General features: G+C 44.4%; 2 protein-coding genes across 18 annotated transcripts in view; one reads left to right on the top strand and one right to left on the bottom strand.

Moving 5' to 3' along the window:
* The window catches only part of LOC135914317 (guanylate cyclase soluble subunit beta-1-like), a 969,460-nt gene that overhangs the window by 591,639 nt on the left and 360,252 nt on the right, over positions 1-17,569 (bottom strand). For 13 of the 17 annotated variants that reach the window (XM_070535561.1, XM_070535560.1, XM_070535562.1 and 10 more), the window contains one exon: positions 5,464-5,542. The exons of 3 other annotated variants lie outside the window; for them this stretch is intronic. In XM_070535561.1, coding sequence (XP_070391662.1) covers positions 5,464-5,496 — 33 coding nt within the window. In that variant the 5' untranslated portion in view covers positions 5,497-5,542. Of the gene's footprint in view, positions 1-5,463; positions 5,543-17,569 lie in introns of those variants that run through there. One more of the 17 variants, XM_070535569.1, reaches the window with a different exon arrangement.
* Positions 1-17,569, top strand: part of LOC135914316 (guanylate cyclase soluble subunit beta-1-like) — a 219,282-nt gene that overhangs the window by 89 nt on the left and 201,624 nt on the right. The gene's annotated exons all lie outside the window — the stretch shown is intronic.

Here is a 17,569-nt window from a genome sequence, read left to right on the forward strand (position 1 = left end):
TAAGTGCCACTCCTAGTTCTGAACGCACTTTCGGGCCGATGCCCTTTCGGGACGTTCGCTGGACTTGGGCTACTCGAAGGGAAAATGAATGCTCGTGGCATTCTGATAGTCTACCTTAATACGGGTTTGTTTTGGTCGGTGGCTATGAATAAAAAAAAAGCGTCGACAACACTACCCTTGAGTTTATGCGAAGCGAGGCGAAGAAGAGCGGCGGTTGGGATTCACAAAACGCTTCTTATCGGCCGGCAACTTTGCGTAGTATAATGGTGGCTTTCACGATTGGCCTGCTTCAGTTCCCACGCTTGGGCCCGTGGGCAGAAAAATGATGCATTGAAGCATGGCCAGATTGCGCAAAGCTTTTCTTTCGTAAGAACTGTTAGTCGTTGGACGGTCGTCTTCGGCAACAAGGTGCCCTCTATAGCAGTTGGTCAGTGTTTACGAAAAACTTTAGCGAAGGGAATGCTTCGTATAATACAAACTGAAGTCCTCCAGAGCGCTTTCCACCTGGTCCCGTTACGGTCACTGTCCGTCTAGCAATCGGTGCATGCAATCGCTGTCGTTGTCAATGCTTTTTTTTTCTTTCTTCCTTTTTACAAAACACGTGATGCTATGCAGCATTTGCATAGGTTCCGGCTTTCGTTGCATTTCGGTAGAACTGTTTGGATGGTGCGCTAGTGGTGCGTCTCGAGATCGGCCACATAAAATTATAATTTCGGGATATACGAGCCGAAAATACGATATCATTATGAAGTACGCCGTATAGTATGAGGGCTCCGGATGAATTTCGACCACCTGAAACTGTTTAACGTGCAGCCAAAGCATGGTAAACGAGCGTTTTTCCTTATATACGCCCCCAAATAGGAATGGGGCCGGCCCCTACGGGATTGATGCCACGACTCCGAGCTAAGCAGCGTAACGCCATAGCCACTTGGGCCAGCGCAATGCCATAGCCATGGCGGCTTGCCGCTACACCGAAAAGATGGAACGGTAGTTCGTATGATGCTTGCCCTAAAACAAAACAGCACATATAACCGTAAGGTTTGGCGTCCTACAGCAATACCGAAGCAATAAATGCTCTCCAATCAAAAGATCTGGAAAAATTTTGCTGACACGCAGCTCTTTAACATTCCCATATTACCATATGACAGAAAGAGCTTCTTTTTGTATTTTTTTTCTTCCATGCCTACAGCAGTGCACGAGAATATCCTAAGAAAAAGTGGTCGGTATTTGTGAACGCCTTATTGAAAGATTACCTGTACGCTTCCGCGAAGTGGCCATGACGTAACGGTTGAAATGAACGCGTTGACAATAAGATATCTTCATATCAATCCCACGCAAGATTACATTCTGAAACATCGTTCTAGCGCGCAAATAAATGCGGATGAGCCGAGGAGCACAACAAGAACGCCGGTGTTATACAGGATTACGAGACACCTCGCACTGTCCCTGAGTCAAAGCGTACAGTACGAACAAACACGATAGGTTCATTTCTTAACTCCTTACCGTGCTCAGTATACAGAGAGAGAGAGATGAAGAGGAAAGGCAGGGAGGTTAACCAGATATCGGTCTCCGGTTTACTACCCTGCAATGGGGATGAGAGATTGGGGTTTAGAAAGATGACAGAGAGAAATGCAGACTTTAATGACGCTAAGAGCCTGGCATACTACTCCTCGTGCTGGGAAATAATTATGGCATAAACAGTGATCCCGTAACCACAAAACCAGCACACATATCCACCCCCCTCACCCCAGACGCACACATATACAACAAAAATATTCACATGGTTTCGTTAAGACCTCTGGACCTTGGGAACACCGGCCACACTATCGTAGCGCGCAACACGCAGATTCTCAATACATTCTTCATTCTTGATTACGAGCATTACGCCGATTGGAACTGCAGAATAATAGTGACGAGAGAATCGTGTTGGGCTACATGCAAGAGCATACAACGATAATGACATCAGTCTGTAAAGCCCTGTAGACTGGTCATCTCGCCAAAAATGCAGGCGCGCAATTTGTGGGGCATTAAACTGCGTGATTCTTTTTCTTTCCTTTTTTTTTCATGGAATATAGGACGGCAGCGCTCAGTTTGCGTTAACGGCGCCCACTAATGATACGTGATCCACGTGCCGCGTCATTACGGCAGCACTGCGCAGAACCGACTGCAGCCCCGACAGCGGCTTGTGACTCTTAGCCGACAACAGCAAACGAAAGCAGCTCGGCTGCGCGTCAGAAAGACAAGCACTCCGACTGACATGTTGTGACACGGCACGCGGCACTCCATTTCCCTGAAGCGATCGAATATCAAGCACGCGACGCGACTGCCATAACAGCATGCGCCCCAATACGTAAAATTTTACCGCACCGTTCAGCACTCTAGTTATAGTGGATTTAGTGGGGATATTGAAGTACACCGAATTCAAACACGTGGAAAGCAATGCGTCACGGTAACTGCGATGGCTCGTGAGAGCTAATTTTGACGAGTTCTGCACAGTCATGGCAACTGTTTAATGTATACCCCTTTCTCATATGAAGCATTAGAACTGAAATATCTGCATTCAAAGCATCGTTCGGGATTGCTTTCAACGTTCACGGGATGATCAATAGTTTCTAAACAGAGAAGACGGCGGTGGTCGCTGGCTCTCGCTGTTTGTACAGAAAATAAACGTCCGAGAATAGGCGACGTGACTCACTGAACACCATTCGATAAAAAATAGGGAAAGGATGTCGGGATCGATACTCTCCGATGTAACGGCCTCAACTAACAGCTACTTGCCGGAAGGCGCACCACAATTCAGTATTGCACTGCAGGACGGTTTGGTGGTGTTTACCGTCCCAAAGCAACACACATTCTATTTGAGACACAACTAGGTGGACTCAGAGTAAATTTTGTCCATCTGGGCCCCTTTCTACATGCATGTGATGCGATATACACGAGCGATTTTGCGTTATACGTACGTAAGAGTGCGCTTAGTAGGGGGTCGAACATGCTACGTCGTGGTTCGGAGCAGAACGCCATGGCCAATGAGCCTTCGCGATAGGTGAGCCACATTTTAACTCGAAAAGCTGTTCCACTTAATTTCCACTTTAGTTTGTCGTAAACAGTCAGAAGATTCTGCATTGTTATACCCGTATATGCTGGTAATCTTGGATGCAAAGTGGCTTTTATAATTCACGATCTCTATCACAGCTACAACACAGTCTGCAGACACCTTTTTAAAACGTAAAGGCACACAATGCGTTGGCGGGCTGGTTGGTGCGAATCCATAATTACTTTGTCTAGCGCAAAACAATGGACACAAGAAAGACTAAGCGCCTTGTCCTGTCGTCTTTCTTGTGTCCGTTGTTTTGCGCTAACCAAAGTAAGTAATGACACACCAATGTATGCAATGACGTAGAGACCATACCTGATGTCACATCCATGCGACCCTTGTCTTTTGTACGCCATTTTGAAGTGACTTCTGCCAGCATTTGAGTTCGCTATGCAATGAATATGATGACGTGTTTCATGGCACCGTCCAAGCCGTTTACGCCATCTTGTTTTTCTTGGTTTAACGTAGACACGCCGACAGACGAAATGATGTAACATGATGTAACTTCCAACACTGAATGACGACAATCTTTAAGGACGGCACCGAGTAAGTGCTCGCGAGGCAATGTACCATTTTGCAACATGCTTCGCGCATGTGCGAGAAAATTATTCTCTAACCACAACACTCTCAAACACACATTAGTAAAACATTCAACAGCTTTACCTCCACTGCCGACCTCCACCCCCGCACCCCCAACACCCTCCCCGGTACACTGCGAAAGTTCCTTCTCGGTCAGGAGATGTGGCGCTTGGGGGAACAAAGACGGCATGGTATTTTGCCAGAGGGCCTTTGTGCTAACGCTTCCTTTTTGGGGGAGTGGGGTACGCACCATGAAATGCAGCCTGTGGACATGGTTCAGTCGAAAAGTAGCCTTTCTTACCAAAAGTACGTGGTGACAATTAGAAGCATTAGCTGCAACACTACTGGTGCTTAACGCGGAAGTGCAGTGTTGTCTTATTCCCGAGTGGCCCTTCAAATTGCCTAGGAATCAAAAGGTAAGCGCTTATCTTAAGAGTAGTGGCTGTTTAAATAATGCGTGTACATTTCGGATAAAGGAAATTGCCTGAGGCGAAAGCAATGGTAGGAATAGCACCGCCCAAGCTTAGTGAATGTTCCCCGCTGTTTACCTTACTTCAGAGACCATTCAAAGGTGTTCAGTTCGTTTATTTATTTATTTATTTATTTATTTATTTATTTATTTATTTATTTATTTATTTATTTATTTATTTAAACGGTAACGCTAGCCTTAACGAAGGCTGCGAGCAGGAATTGGAGTGATAAGGTCAAGATTACCTAATAACCTTTTCCCGAAAAATGTGAATTTACAAAAAAAAAGCTTGTCACATCGCCAGCTCGCAGTTGAACGACATTAAGCAAGCAACACGCACTCACACAATTCTTGTTTTCTACGCATTTGTTAGACACATACGAAGTAACAAAAATCTGAAAGTAATGGCACCTTAAGAAAAATACGAACAATTATTCAACTAGTCACTTCAGACATATGTTTGCATATTAAGAAAGTGCTTTTCGCAACGTAGCAAATGTTTTTCGGTTGAATTTGAGTTTATATATACGAAGAAATAGGTAAGACCAAGCAGCAATAGAAATACCCTATGACACGACTCTTCAAACTATACCGAGCAGATATTCTATGTACCTATCGGTTTGCACCCTTCAATTGAACGCAAGCGAAACTGAAAACTAATAAGCAATAAACCAAGAAAGCTCTCACCCGTAATTATAGGCACCGAAAGAAACATAATGCCAAAACACTTTTTGCATAAGCACTTACGACTGCTTACGTGTGGGAATGCGACAGCATTATACCATTCGCAGACCCCGGTACGTCATTAACGCGCTCATTTCAAACACTCATCTCGTGGCGCCGCCTCCTCCCTATTTGCTTTGCCATCACCTGCCCAATAATGCACTTACTAAGCCACCTAGTCAGCTAGATGGCTGCGACGTACCATGTGCAATGACGCAGACACTAGGCACACCTTTAGTCAGCCAGAACAATGGTGGCGTCGGGGAAGCACTCGTCTAGCATCCCGGAGGCGCGGGCTCGATTCCCACCTAGACCGAAATGCATCAAATTTTCCTTTGAAAGTCATTAATTTAATTTTTTTACTGGAACCTCCATGAGAAAGTTGACGTAAATCCGAGCATTCTTTGACTTGCATTTACACTTTGCCCCGTCGGCCACTTTTGGTACCGTAGTTCCATGACGCCGCCGACTACCGCGGATTTCGCGCAATAGGATACATAATGCCTTCGCATTAAAAAATTTACGCTTGCAGACTCGCACGGAGGCGCAAGAATCTCCACACGTAAACACGCAAAAAAAAAATTTGACGCCAACTTACCACATTGCCCAAAGGATTAACGGACTTCTCCATGTGTTGACGTTTGCCTGCCGGTGATTAAGAAAGTTCGTGCACAATTCTGAAAAAAGAAGGCACGTAGAAGAAATATGGTGCTTTCAGGTAATTTCAAAGAAATGAATGATTAATGGAATAGCTCTACTAATGTAATTGTTCTAGATGTTTAAGCATTTACGCGTTACGTTCAGGGACACTTCCTATACGCCTTTTCTTTAACGTGCCAGGGTGATGCCTGAGTAGACGCTGTACAGACCAGGACACAGAGCCGTCGCTTCGGGAATAGGATTAGCGTAAGCTGCTTTCCCATCAAGCTGCTTACGAATCTCAACATTGCTCTCCACGTGCTGCTCTGATTACTCACTTATGCAGTAAACTGGGCATCAAACACACACCGGATCGTAGTTATCACTGCCAGTGGAAAGTGATGCACGTCACACAAAAAAGGAAAAGAAGAAAGAAAGGAAAGAGAGAGAGAATAAACATTTTTATTAGGTAAAGCAGCTAGGGAGAGGCGTCCACATTCCAGAATGAAGAAAGGAAAGAACAAAGAAGAATAAAGAAGTAAAGAAGAATAAGGGTGCGCTCATATGCAAAATTTTGAGTACGAATTGCATAGTCTTAGCTGACTGACTTGAATTCGATTCTAGAATTCACTTTTCGAAGCTGATTAATGTTTCTCATATACAAGCCTCTCAGAAGACATGACATACCACAAGTTTTCTGTAGTCCGAAGCCTCGTCAAGAGAGCCGAAAAGGTTTGCTCGTCCCCGTACACCCGCAAGGAAGAAAAACAACAGTTTTGTTGCCTTGGGATGAACGGTTACACAAAGACATTTCACGTCCCAGACATTTGCATGCACGTCGAGCTGCATCCTGACTCACTCACTATTCTGCAAAAGTGGGAGCTACGTTGTGTCAGGCTTTAAGCAAGGACTTTTACTCTGTTCTATAAATCACATCTACGGAACAAGAGGCTCGAGTAACTATCGTACTAACAAAGTTGCGAGAAGGGCACAAATGTTTGATGTATTTTTCTTTGACGTTCGAAAACGCCTTTTGCGTAAGAGCGGTAGTTGACATGTTTATCCATCTTTTCTTCCGGGGATAGATACTCCAAGCCTTCGGGCGAAGTACTTCCCAGGACTGAACACGATCGGCATTCAGGAGAATGCACAAAGATGGTAACAAGTACCGCCATATCGCGACAGTGCTCGGAAGTATAGGATGCGGCTGTGTTTAGAGAGATGAAAACCGCCTTTTGGGGGCGATTCAAAAATGGGTATGGCACGATGCGACGCCGTGTCTTAGATGAGCCTCATCACACCCTTTCTGCTTCGTAAAGTGAATTTACAGCGAAGCTATTAAAGGCATATTGACGCTGGTTCTCCTGCGCCAGTCGCAGCAGCCGACATCGAATTTCAGTCAGTAACGTACGCTGCGTCCAGCCGCGAAGCCAGCGTATGACCAGGCTGGCGGAAGACGTACCTGGCATCGGCAGGTTCAAAAGCTCTGCTGCGATATTTGAAGGCTACTGGACTGAGTCAGCGTCTGTGACCCGGACTGAGTGACCGAACGATATCCCCAGTGGACTTTCTCTTCTTCTTTTAATCTTTCAGTCCCCTTTTCCCTTTCCCCGTGTAGGGTAGCCAACCGGGCTCAGTCCTGGTTAACCTCCCTACCTTTCCTTTATCATTTGCTCTCTCTCTGGCATCGGCAGAGGCAGTGCGAAATGCAAGAACGTGCGTCGGTTATTGCGAATACAACGGAGGTACTAAGCTCGGATGTAGAGAAGCGTTTGTAAAGACTCGTGTGTACCAAAGGAGATGTGTCGGATGCAGGAAAGCATGGGAAATGTCCTGGGTAGATTTCGGACTGTGGCTATTCAGAACCCTAGGACATACGAAGGGCGTTAGAAATCCATATTACTACTTCCATGTATTTGATCTATGAATTGCTCAAATTTGCATACATCTGCGAAATACCTTTTTTGTTTTTGTCGTTGTTGTCAACCTCACTATAATAGTGCGCTTTGTTTTTGTAAACTGCGCCATTATCAACTTCGCAAGAGGTATTATGCTAATATTTTCTATGCACTCGTTAAAGTTTTCCGCCTTTAAGTCACATTTTGCAGGGTCTCCTGCAAGCGCCGCTTTTCGTGCTTCATTGCGATTGTTCACGTTTCAGGAAACATACCCAATCACTTTGGTCGCGAGCACCTCAGTGCTAACTTCTATCATGCGGAGCGATCGCAACACCCCGGAGAGAGAGAAATAGAAGGAGTGATAAGAAAAAAGCAGGGAAACTGAGCCCACTTGACGACATTGCATTCTGTAAGGAAAAGTGAACTGAAAACTGAAAAGTGGGCGGAGAGAAGAGCTTGCTGTACAGCGAAATAAACCATGCTTTGCTGCTGCAGGACGTCAACGACTTAATGTCGATCAGCTACAGACGTTCTTGTCGGATCCTGTTACGTATCTGCGCTCGTGTGTGTATCTATATCCACTGTTTTGCGCCTAAGTGTGCTTTGTTACAGTGAAAACAACTAATAGCTCATCTAATTATTCTAGCAAACCAAATCAATAGCTGCCTTTCCGAGCATACGCTCTGAATTGTCTTGACAAGATGCACCTACTTCCGAGCTGTCTTATGTGCGAACGACAACTTTCGTTTCTTCTACGAGGATAGAATCACGCTGGCTGCTGGATATTTTGGTAGAAAAAGCATCCCTTGTTTTGCTGAGAGTTTGACTGGGCATGGCTTTTTGCATACCACTTTTCTTGTGCAGGCAACACACTATTTAAGACGGTCAACACTGTGGAGCTCTCGCAGCGTCACCGTTGCAAAAAAAAAAAGAAGCATAATCTCAAAGTCACGCGTTGTTCGCTCAAGGTGTAACTACATGGACAACTTGCATGTTCGTCATAGTACGCGCAAGGAACTGGTGGTGACGTTGACATTCCTGGTATTTGTCACTGTACGTACCTCATGGTTACAGAAGCATATATGTGCATTCCTTTTTTATTCTTTTTGCTAACATGAAATGTAATAGGAGCACCGCCACATATTTATGACGTCACATGTAGACTTTTTGAGCCAGCCAACTCATTCTGAGTAGTAATTTAACCCAACGCAAAACCTATGGGCGACGGGTTTGGTCAAACTAACACGACTACTATTGCCACAACCATAGGATCTTAGTGAGCACTGCTATAGCACAGACATCAAGAACACAGGCGCAACTATTTCGAACATCTTTCATAAATTTACTACAATACAGTTTAGTACTACAATTTTGAAAGGCGAGATGCACAAAAAGAAGGTATAATTGCACTGAAATAAAAGCAGCTATCGATGTTGCGGTAATTTAATGTCCCTCTTTGAACACATATCTTCCATAGCCTCTTTATTTTGTTCATCAGAGTAAAGGGATGGAACAATGATCCCATAAAAAAAGAATAAAATTGCACACAAGAATAAACTGGAACACTTATTCCTTGCCCTAAGTATACGAGCTTGGTGCAGGAAGCACAAAAAGATACAGAAAAAAAACGAAGCACTTTCGAGAGCACGGGACTGTGTCGCCAGCTGTCGCCGTGTATCTTCCGGAAGCTAGACTCGAAGCAGGCACTAATGACAAAGCCATTTGAAGCACTACGTTAAAACTGGCACAGTCAAGTAACGGGCGTTCATTACGGCTTGGCTGATTACGCGTTCTAGGCGGAACGAAATAACGAAATAGGAAAGGAAAAACTGCGTTGTAAAGCGTGCTGGAATGGAGGGCGCAGCTGTCGCGCTCTTTCCTAATGCGCATAGACGAAATATCTGGAGTCGCATTACCTCGGCTGCTTCCATCGACTGCGTCCCTTGCTTCTCGTTTATGAGTGTGCTTGGCGTTTTGCGCGTCGTTTCGACTGTATTACACCTTTGGGGCCAAAGCTGGCGCTTCGAATTCGGCTTTTCAGCTCGAGCTGTTTTCACAGTGGACAATTTTACTGCTCTAGTCGGTGAACGAGCACGACGTCACTCAGCAGCCGCGAATCGCACCGCATGCAGCTATTATCTGCGTCGCTTTTCTTGCGTGACGTCATTCGTAGTCGCTAAAAGACGTCACATCTTTTTTTTTTTCTGCGCAGACACAATTGGCGATTCGGTCCGTGGGATAACTGTAGATGGAATGCACGATCCGGGGGCGGTTCCTTGACAGTCCCAGGTTCAGTACGGTATTCTAGGAATGCTTATGTTGATGTTATTCGACTATACAAACAAGGAATAATGCAACGAACTATCAAAACATGGAGCAGCTGACGTAATTTTATTCATGTTAAATAAACCAAGAAATTTCTTGTACCCACGTTATGAAGAACTAATGTTCGTATTCAGAAAAATAACTGTTTTTAGAAAGAATTGTTCGTAAAAGCTTGCGAAATTTGGAAATTTCGCAAGCTGTTGTAAAAGCTTGGAAATTTTAGCGACTAGGGGTTCTTTAACGTGCACATAGATCTAAGCACACGGGTGCTTTCGCATTTCGCCCCCATCGAAATGCGGCCGCCGTGGCCGGGATTCGATCCTGCGACCTCGTGCTCAGCTGCCCAATGAGAAACCACAGCGGGTACACTGCGATGCGTAAACTCTAATATTTTTGTAGTCCGCTGGCCAATGACAAAAGCTCTTAGATAGCTTCCCGAGATTGGCCTCAATTTGTCATGTCCTTTCCTATTACGACCGTCATTCGGCATAGATTCTGAAATAGACCTGAAGTAGCCCCGCGAAATAATATCTCGAAATACTCAAGAAATACGTTGCGTTAAAATATAGTATTCGGTCCCGACTTTCGAAAGGAAGTGGTCAGTCACATCGCCCAGTTCACTCCGCCTTCAGTGAGTGACAAACGTTAATGCACGGCACTAAAGTTCATCGCGGAAATGTTTGTTTTACATCTCTAACTTAAGAACAAAAAACGCGTTTAGCGGCCTCTTGAGTGCATCTTGCTAGTTGCGTTTAGGATTTTATATTTATAATTAGAAATATGCTCCATGTTATTGTTCTCGCATTCGTGAAAATACTGATACTTTCTGCTAGGTGTGATATTATTAGGCGCGGATATTATTAGAAAGCTACGCAACGAGCCCATATTTATTCGCCTTTACTCAACCCTACTCAACTCTTAAATAATTAAGAATATACTACTTAGCGGAACGAGTTGAAATAGCGTATCTATAGTAACCTCAGCGTAGAACTACTCAACAAACACGAAGAGAGAATAAGAAACAAAAAGCATTTCAAGGGGAAAAAATACAAGATTTAGAAAATAAACGCAGCACTCCGTCTGTGTTTCTTCCTCTTCCCATTCGCACGCTTGTATTTTAATTCTGCACTGAAGTACTCATTGATTACTGTTAAGAAAGAATGTCAGCAAAATTAAATCAACATGTACAAAATAGGTGCACAAGTCCTCACAAAATGGTCAAAATAGAATTCTACGCCTCGTTTGCAGATTGAATTATTAAGAAAAACAGACGTTTTCAAAACACTTACATCTCCCAAAAAGTGAGGTGCGATGATGAAGTAGGCCATACTATGGTTGGAAAGAAGTTATAGATCAAGAAAATGCGAGCTGTTCGGTAAATAAGACGAGTATGCTCGGTTAAGGCGCCGGCGAAACTGTTCTACTAATGTGATAGCGGAATTCCATTAGTTATGGGGTGCGGCAGCTATTTTTATAAACTGGGCTTTTTTTTACGTGAAAATACAAGCATCGTCTGATGATAACAATGCAGCTAGTCGTTGGTATTTCTGAATGAGATTTTATTTATAAGATTCGCATCTGTCATCATCCTTCACCCAGTACTGATTTTGTAAAGCGTGCTTCTTTGTTAGGTAGTTGCCTACAGCAAAAGAGACAAATCTAATACACTGTGGTATTACTTTTTTTTCTTTTTTTACGCCGTTCGACGAGAATTCTGGAACAATAATAATGTTGGTTGTCATTCGTCTTTCTAAATGAGGCTTGATATTTTTGTTCATGTTTGTTGTTGATGTTGTTGTTGATGATCCGCGTTTTTCACCAATTATCCATGATTGCTGCTTTCTGTAAAGCGTGCTTTGCTGCAAGATAGCTGCGCACAGCAACAGAGCCCGTTGATGCGGCTTAGATAGCGCGAACAGCTGCTCTTTTTTTATTATTATTACCACCTTTCCGTGCTTCCAGAATTTCGAAAGGTTTAAAAATACGCGCTAAGCCTACATGCATGGGAGCTCTGTATCTACCTCACGAAGCTCAACGTGTCATTATTACCAGGCCGAGTTTTATACCTAAAGATTCATATTTAGGCGCGAGAAATAGCAACACAAATATAATGGCAGCGTTTTTTAATGCAGTGGAGCAAGTTTTAAGTTAAGGATAGCTTAATACACCAAATAATATATATTTATTTCTATACTGAATTATATTTACCCAAGTAACAGTTAATAGTTTCCTTCTTTCATCTCTTTCTTCCTTTTTCTCGCGAATCTGCTTTCTATGGTGAGAAATAAAGGAAAACTCTGCTATAATGTGGCAATTCTTTTTACTCGATGCCAATCCTTTCTGATCATCCGCAGCTCATGACAGGCTGATCGTTGCGATAATGTAGCTGGAGCGTCACTCGGTTCATTACAGGAGCACGGAAAGTAAATGAATTGCAATAGAACCGCTATATTTTCATAGCCTGGCTTTTAACTTTCTTGGATGTGGAAAGGTTCTTGGGTTTTGTGGGATTAAGGGTGCCTCCCCCAGTTATAGCAAGCAAGATTTGGTTTGTAGGAGCCTCGCACATTTTCTAGACGACCGTTAAAGATGGCATCAATGGGGACACTGAAATATATTTCCAAACTGTCCGCGAGAAACAATGCACAAATATCAAGAATATTTACGGATACACGAAAGGGCGCATTTAATAGTTAAACGGAGACAATTCCTTATTGTTTTTATTGATTTGCTGAAAGGTAGGCCTTGTCATACGCAGGGAAGATAACCGGTTGTCGGTGAGTTGCAGAATGGGTGCCGAGAGATGGGAAATGCAGTCGTGGACGACAGAGTATTGAGTGGTGTGACGAATTGAGGAAGTTTGAAAGGATAGCATGGTGTCAGCTGGTGCAAGACTGGAGTAGGTGAATATTGCTCGGAGAAGCCTTCGTACTCCAGTGGATGCAAAATGGGCCGCTGATGACGACGATGATGATGACGACGACATTACACATGTAGAACCAAGGAAATAAAAGAAAGAGCCAGGATGCCTGCGAATTTCTGACGCCAAAGTTCCGGAAATTATTTGTGCTTCTCTGGTGCTACCTTTACGGGAACAAAACAAAGCGAAGTAGATCCGCGCTTCACCATTGAGTTGTTTTTGGCACGCAAACGAGAATTTAAATAGTAAAACACTTACCGAAGTGAAAACAAAACAAACCATTCAATCGTGTTTTTCTTTTAGCCTCGTGTCTGCTCCTCCACTGAAGCGTGCTATTTGCTTTCGCAAACGTAGCGGAAATTGTTCGGGGGACGTTTCCTTTAGTGTACAGAGCCCTATGCAAAGGTAGATGTTTCGCGGGCTACGACGCTCATGCATGATGCATGAGAGCCCTAAAGGCTAGTCAGTAGCTTGACGCTTGTCCCGAAGGACATCACGCACGAAAAGAGCAACGCAGAAAGACTTATCTGGAACAATTCAAGGACGTGAATGAAGTCTCGACCGAGAACTCTGGCACAACGGACTATCTACAAAAAAAGAATTATGCGGATCCCACGCACTGTAGGAATTGATGTAAGCGAAACTTTCTGTGCTGTCTGCTTTGACTGACTATAATTGTCGATGATGGTGACGTGAACGCTTAATTTATTCAACGTTTAGTTCAACACGAGAGTGGTGAGTTGGTCTTAAACGTTACTATGCGTGCACCGCTGGTGTTTATCTACGTACAGTGCACGGAACATACCAGGAGGCGTGATTGCTCGAGGCGTTGTTCTACGCCATTGTTCATAACTAATGAAAGGGTTGAACATGGTCACTGCCTCATATGGCCCATCGCATCGCGGCAGAAGTGTTGGCAGAATTGTTGGAAGAATCACAATTGAATTGTGCGGGACGCCGTAGTGGCGGACTCCCGATTAATTTTGACGCCCTGGTGTTCTTTAACGTGTACCTCAATCTAAGTGCACGAGCGTGCTTGTATTTCGCTTCCGTCGAAATGCGGCGGCCATGGCTGGGATCTAACCCACGATGCCGAGCAATGCCATAACAGCAAGGCTACCACGGCGGGCACAGAAGTGTTCATTTCACGTGCGACCGCTACTGTAGTGCTGCCTAGACCCTACGGCAATTTAACGCGGCTTTACTTCTGCACGCCCTGCGTCTGTTGTCCGTTTAACAAATTTGCATGGTATTTATGGTAAATGTAAATTTGCATGGTATTGCAGGCATTGTAAATGAATGAATAATAAATTCAATGAGCACTTAGTTATCCCTACGTGGATAAATACGAAAGCATTACGACCAGCACGTGATGCTTAGGCATCATGCCACAGCGCATAATGGCACCCGAAGGTTCCACTCCTAACAAAGGCCGTGGGTTGGAGTGCCTTAATTAACTGTAACTTAATTAAACGTGCAATAACTAACCTCGCCTTACTTAACACCGAATGTAGTGGGTTCGAGTGTCTTAATTAGTCTGCCTTAATTAATTGTTCCATAATTCACTTTGCCTAAACACGAAAGGTCGTTCGTGGGTTCGACTCCCACTAAAGGTCGAAAGCTCGTAGCCTTTTCAGACCATCTAACTATTGTCAACTACGCCAAGATTTTCCGCCTTATGGGACACATAACGCTTTCACGCTATTAGAAGTTTCCAATTCAACGACTGCGGCCACAAGGTAATTTTCTGCCCTACCGATTGAAATTTTAGACTAGATATAAATGAAACGACTAAACTAAAAAGGCTAACTTAGAAAGAGACTAAATAAAAACGTGTCTGACGCGCCACTCACTCTAAGGTTCCAGTCCGTGATAACTTGAAAGTGTAAGGCTGAAAAAATGCGTCACGGCGGAGCTATTAAAATTCCGAACAGGTATAAAGATAAGGCAAAACGGAAAGTTTTCTTAGCATGTAAATCGAGAACCTCTTTCCGTAATGAATTCTCCTGACTCAGTTCACGTAATACAGGCTTTTTCTAGAAGTCTACCTCATGTAGCACAAGCTCGTGGACTAGAGTCCGCATTCAGCCAGCATGAGTAATTTTAGCGTCAATCTTTTCACCAAGCCGGGTATGTCGTTATAGTGAAACGACTATAGGGCCGGTGTAATGCAAAGATTCACTTCGCTCGCATTTTTTTTCATCATACACCATAAACGCTAACCCGATCTTCACGATAACGTTGGCGAAGCGCCACCTTGACCTACCGAAAATTATTAGCATTAAAATAGTATCGTCAGATTGCACCGGCCCAATTCTCGACCATAGATCTGAGCGTTTACAAGCTTTGCTGCGTACTGTCATATTAGGAAGACAAAGATTAAATTGCTAGGTTCCACTTACGTAGCACGAGTGTCGGGTTTTAATGAATGCGAAGTGTGGGTGGACGCATCTAAAGGCGAAAAGCGCCTCAAGACTCCGCTAAATGGCGTAGTCAACATAACACAATGGACGCTCAAGCGCTCATTGCTCCGGTTACCCAATAAATATATCGAAACATTGTCAAGATTATTGTATGCATAGAGGCGCATAACAAGCTGCCAACACAAGTCCCGACCACAAATCAAAGCACTTTGTAGATGTGACCTCATGGTGCATCGGCACGAAAAGCAAGGTACCAACGGATCAAAATACTCAGTATTGTTTCAGAGCTTAAATCAAGCGCACTCTTTATCAAAGAATGTTACAGATTGTTCTTGCAACTTCAGGAGCAAAAGAAGGGCCACCAGGTGTCCATTTAGCGGCCCAGTCTCTTCTTTGCAGCAAAGGACCGATGAAGACAACACGTCACTCTCTTGCAAATTACGGCCCTATGGGCGCGTTCCAGAACTAAACTGACTGCTTTCTGTTGAATGGATAAAGAATAATGTCTGAAAGGAGTGTAGTATGCATTGAGTACGTCGGGAAAAGCTCACAAAACGAAGCTATCATCCTCCCCGATCCCCCAGCCAGAAGAATATTACGCGTTGACGATTCTCACACAGCACATATCAACGAAGAAAGATAGATCAGAAAAACAAAGAGAAGACAGGTAAAAACAGGATAGCTTCAGACTGAAAGGGCTGCCATTATCGACAGAGTTCCATGGTCTTTTCTGTAACAAGTACCATCCTTACTTCGTCAGCAACAAACGACAACGTATGTTCCCCATCTCGACGAAATCGCAGCAGTCAGCTAGCATTGTGTGCTAGCATTTTTGTTTTCTTTCCTTGTTTTTTTTTACATGGACGCTTTATTTTTCTTACTGTTACGCGAGCTTACGCCGAGTGAGTGATCGCTTCTGCGGACATCGAAGGCCAAGTAGGGCGATTCCTTTAGCGACGATGGTTCTCCTCGAGCAAAGACGTTCATGATGTCACCACCACGCCTCATCGGGATCCTGTCTGGCAGGATCCCGATCGCGAATTCGCTTTCGTTTTCTTTTTTTTTTCTTAGCGACAACTAGGAAAATTTATTCACCTTGCTTTCTCCTTTTCTCTGCCTTTCTCTGCGTGCGCGAGCGAGCCTTGCCCACGTCCCCTCAACTTCAGTTTTAGCAACTACGCTGCATAAAAGACGCTAAGTTCCCGTAATGAAGCTGAACCAAGAATAAGGAATAGCGTCTCATCTGTGTGTCTAACGCAGATGGTGGTCACTTTTTTTTTGTAATTGGTACAACTCAGTGTCGTTTCAGCTCTGGCGCAATACTTCTCGTAAATGCTATTACGACTTCTTCACACCACCTTTTCCCATCGTCTATAATTTATTTATTGGGCTTCCTTTTTCCCCCTCTATCTCTTCTACGAGACAGAAAATCACAACCGTCACCTATAAAGGTAGAGTCCGAACGACTCTGAGTAGCGAGGTCAACAGACGGCGAAGTAGAGATAGCAGCTTAGCGTGTTTCAAAATTGTCTCAAGAAACTTGCAGCCAGAAGATAGGTAAAAACAAAACGGCACAGAACGCACTGTGAGGAGTGCTACACTGCCCATGGGCTGCAGCCAGCGCCCTTGCAGACCGTTACCCACCGTTTTTGCGTCGATTACGCTCTGCCCAGAACAAAATCACCCGCGATATCGGCCAGCGCGCACCGCCGTTCGACGGGCAACCGCATTGATCGCCAGCGCAAGGCCCAGTCGAAATTGTGCTATTTGAAGAAACCATTTCCTGCCACGGGAGCGCACCGCGGCCGCCATAGACGCAAGCGTCCGGCTCCGTCACCCGTTGGTTTTTGTCCCTTTCTTTCATTCGTTCACTTCGCGCCCGACCGGCGATTCTCTTACAGCATTCGCATGAAACGATTACTTCAAGAGGACATGATTTGGTTCTTAGAGAGCCATCATGTCTAACTACTGCAGTGAGGCAACGAAACACTCTCCCGTAACTCCAATGAAGCTGCCGTAACTTTCATGGTAAAAGAACGCTGAGGTCACCGTACATCCTTGCAAAGAAATTACTGTTCGCAATGACGACTTCAGTTTTCAAACATCGTTGTGTCATTGTGTAGCAAGTATGCGTTGTGACTAAAATTAGAGACCCTGTTAGCCTACTACGCCACTGTACCATTACCTGACGTTATAGGGAACACAGTTCGGTACAGCCTGGAATCAACATGCGTGGCCGCCAGTAACGCAGTAACGGCATTCTGAAGCTGCATAATGAGCTGTGTCTGGGTGGCAGTTGAAAACCTTGCGTGAGGACTACGGGGACGTTTTGGAAGTTGCCACTGTCGGCTAGAATAAAGCCTGAATTTGTCTCAGTTATAAGCGTTGCCTGAGGTTTCAGGCTGCAGAGGATAAGAGTAAACACAATTGTATGTATCGCCGCTAGCTGTAAAGAATTTATTACACTCTGCTTCACTAAAAATTCGCGCCACATGTATT

Source organism: Dermacentor albipictus, chromosome 3 (assembly GCF_038994185.2).
Source record: "Dermacentor albipictus isolate Rhodes 1998 colony chromosome 3, USDA_Dalb.pri_finalv2, whole genome shotgun sequence".
NCBI lineage: Eukaryota > Metazoa > Arthropoda > Arachnida > Ixodida > Ixodidae > Dermacentor > Dermacentor albipictus.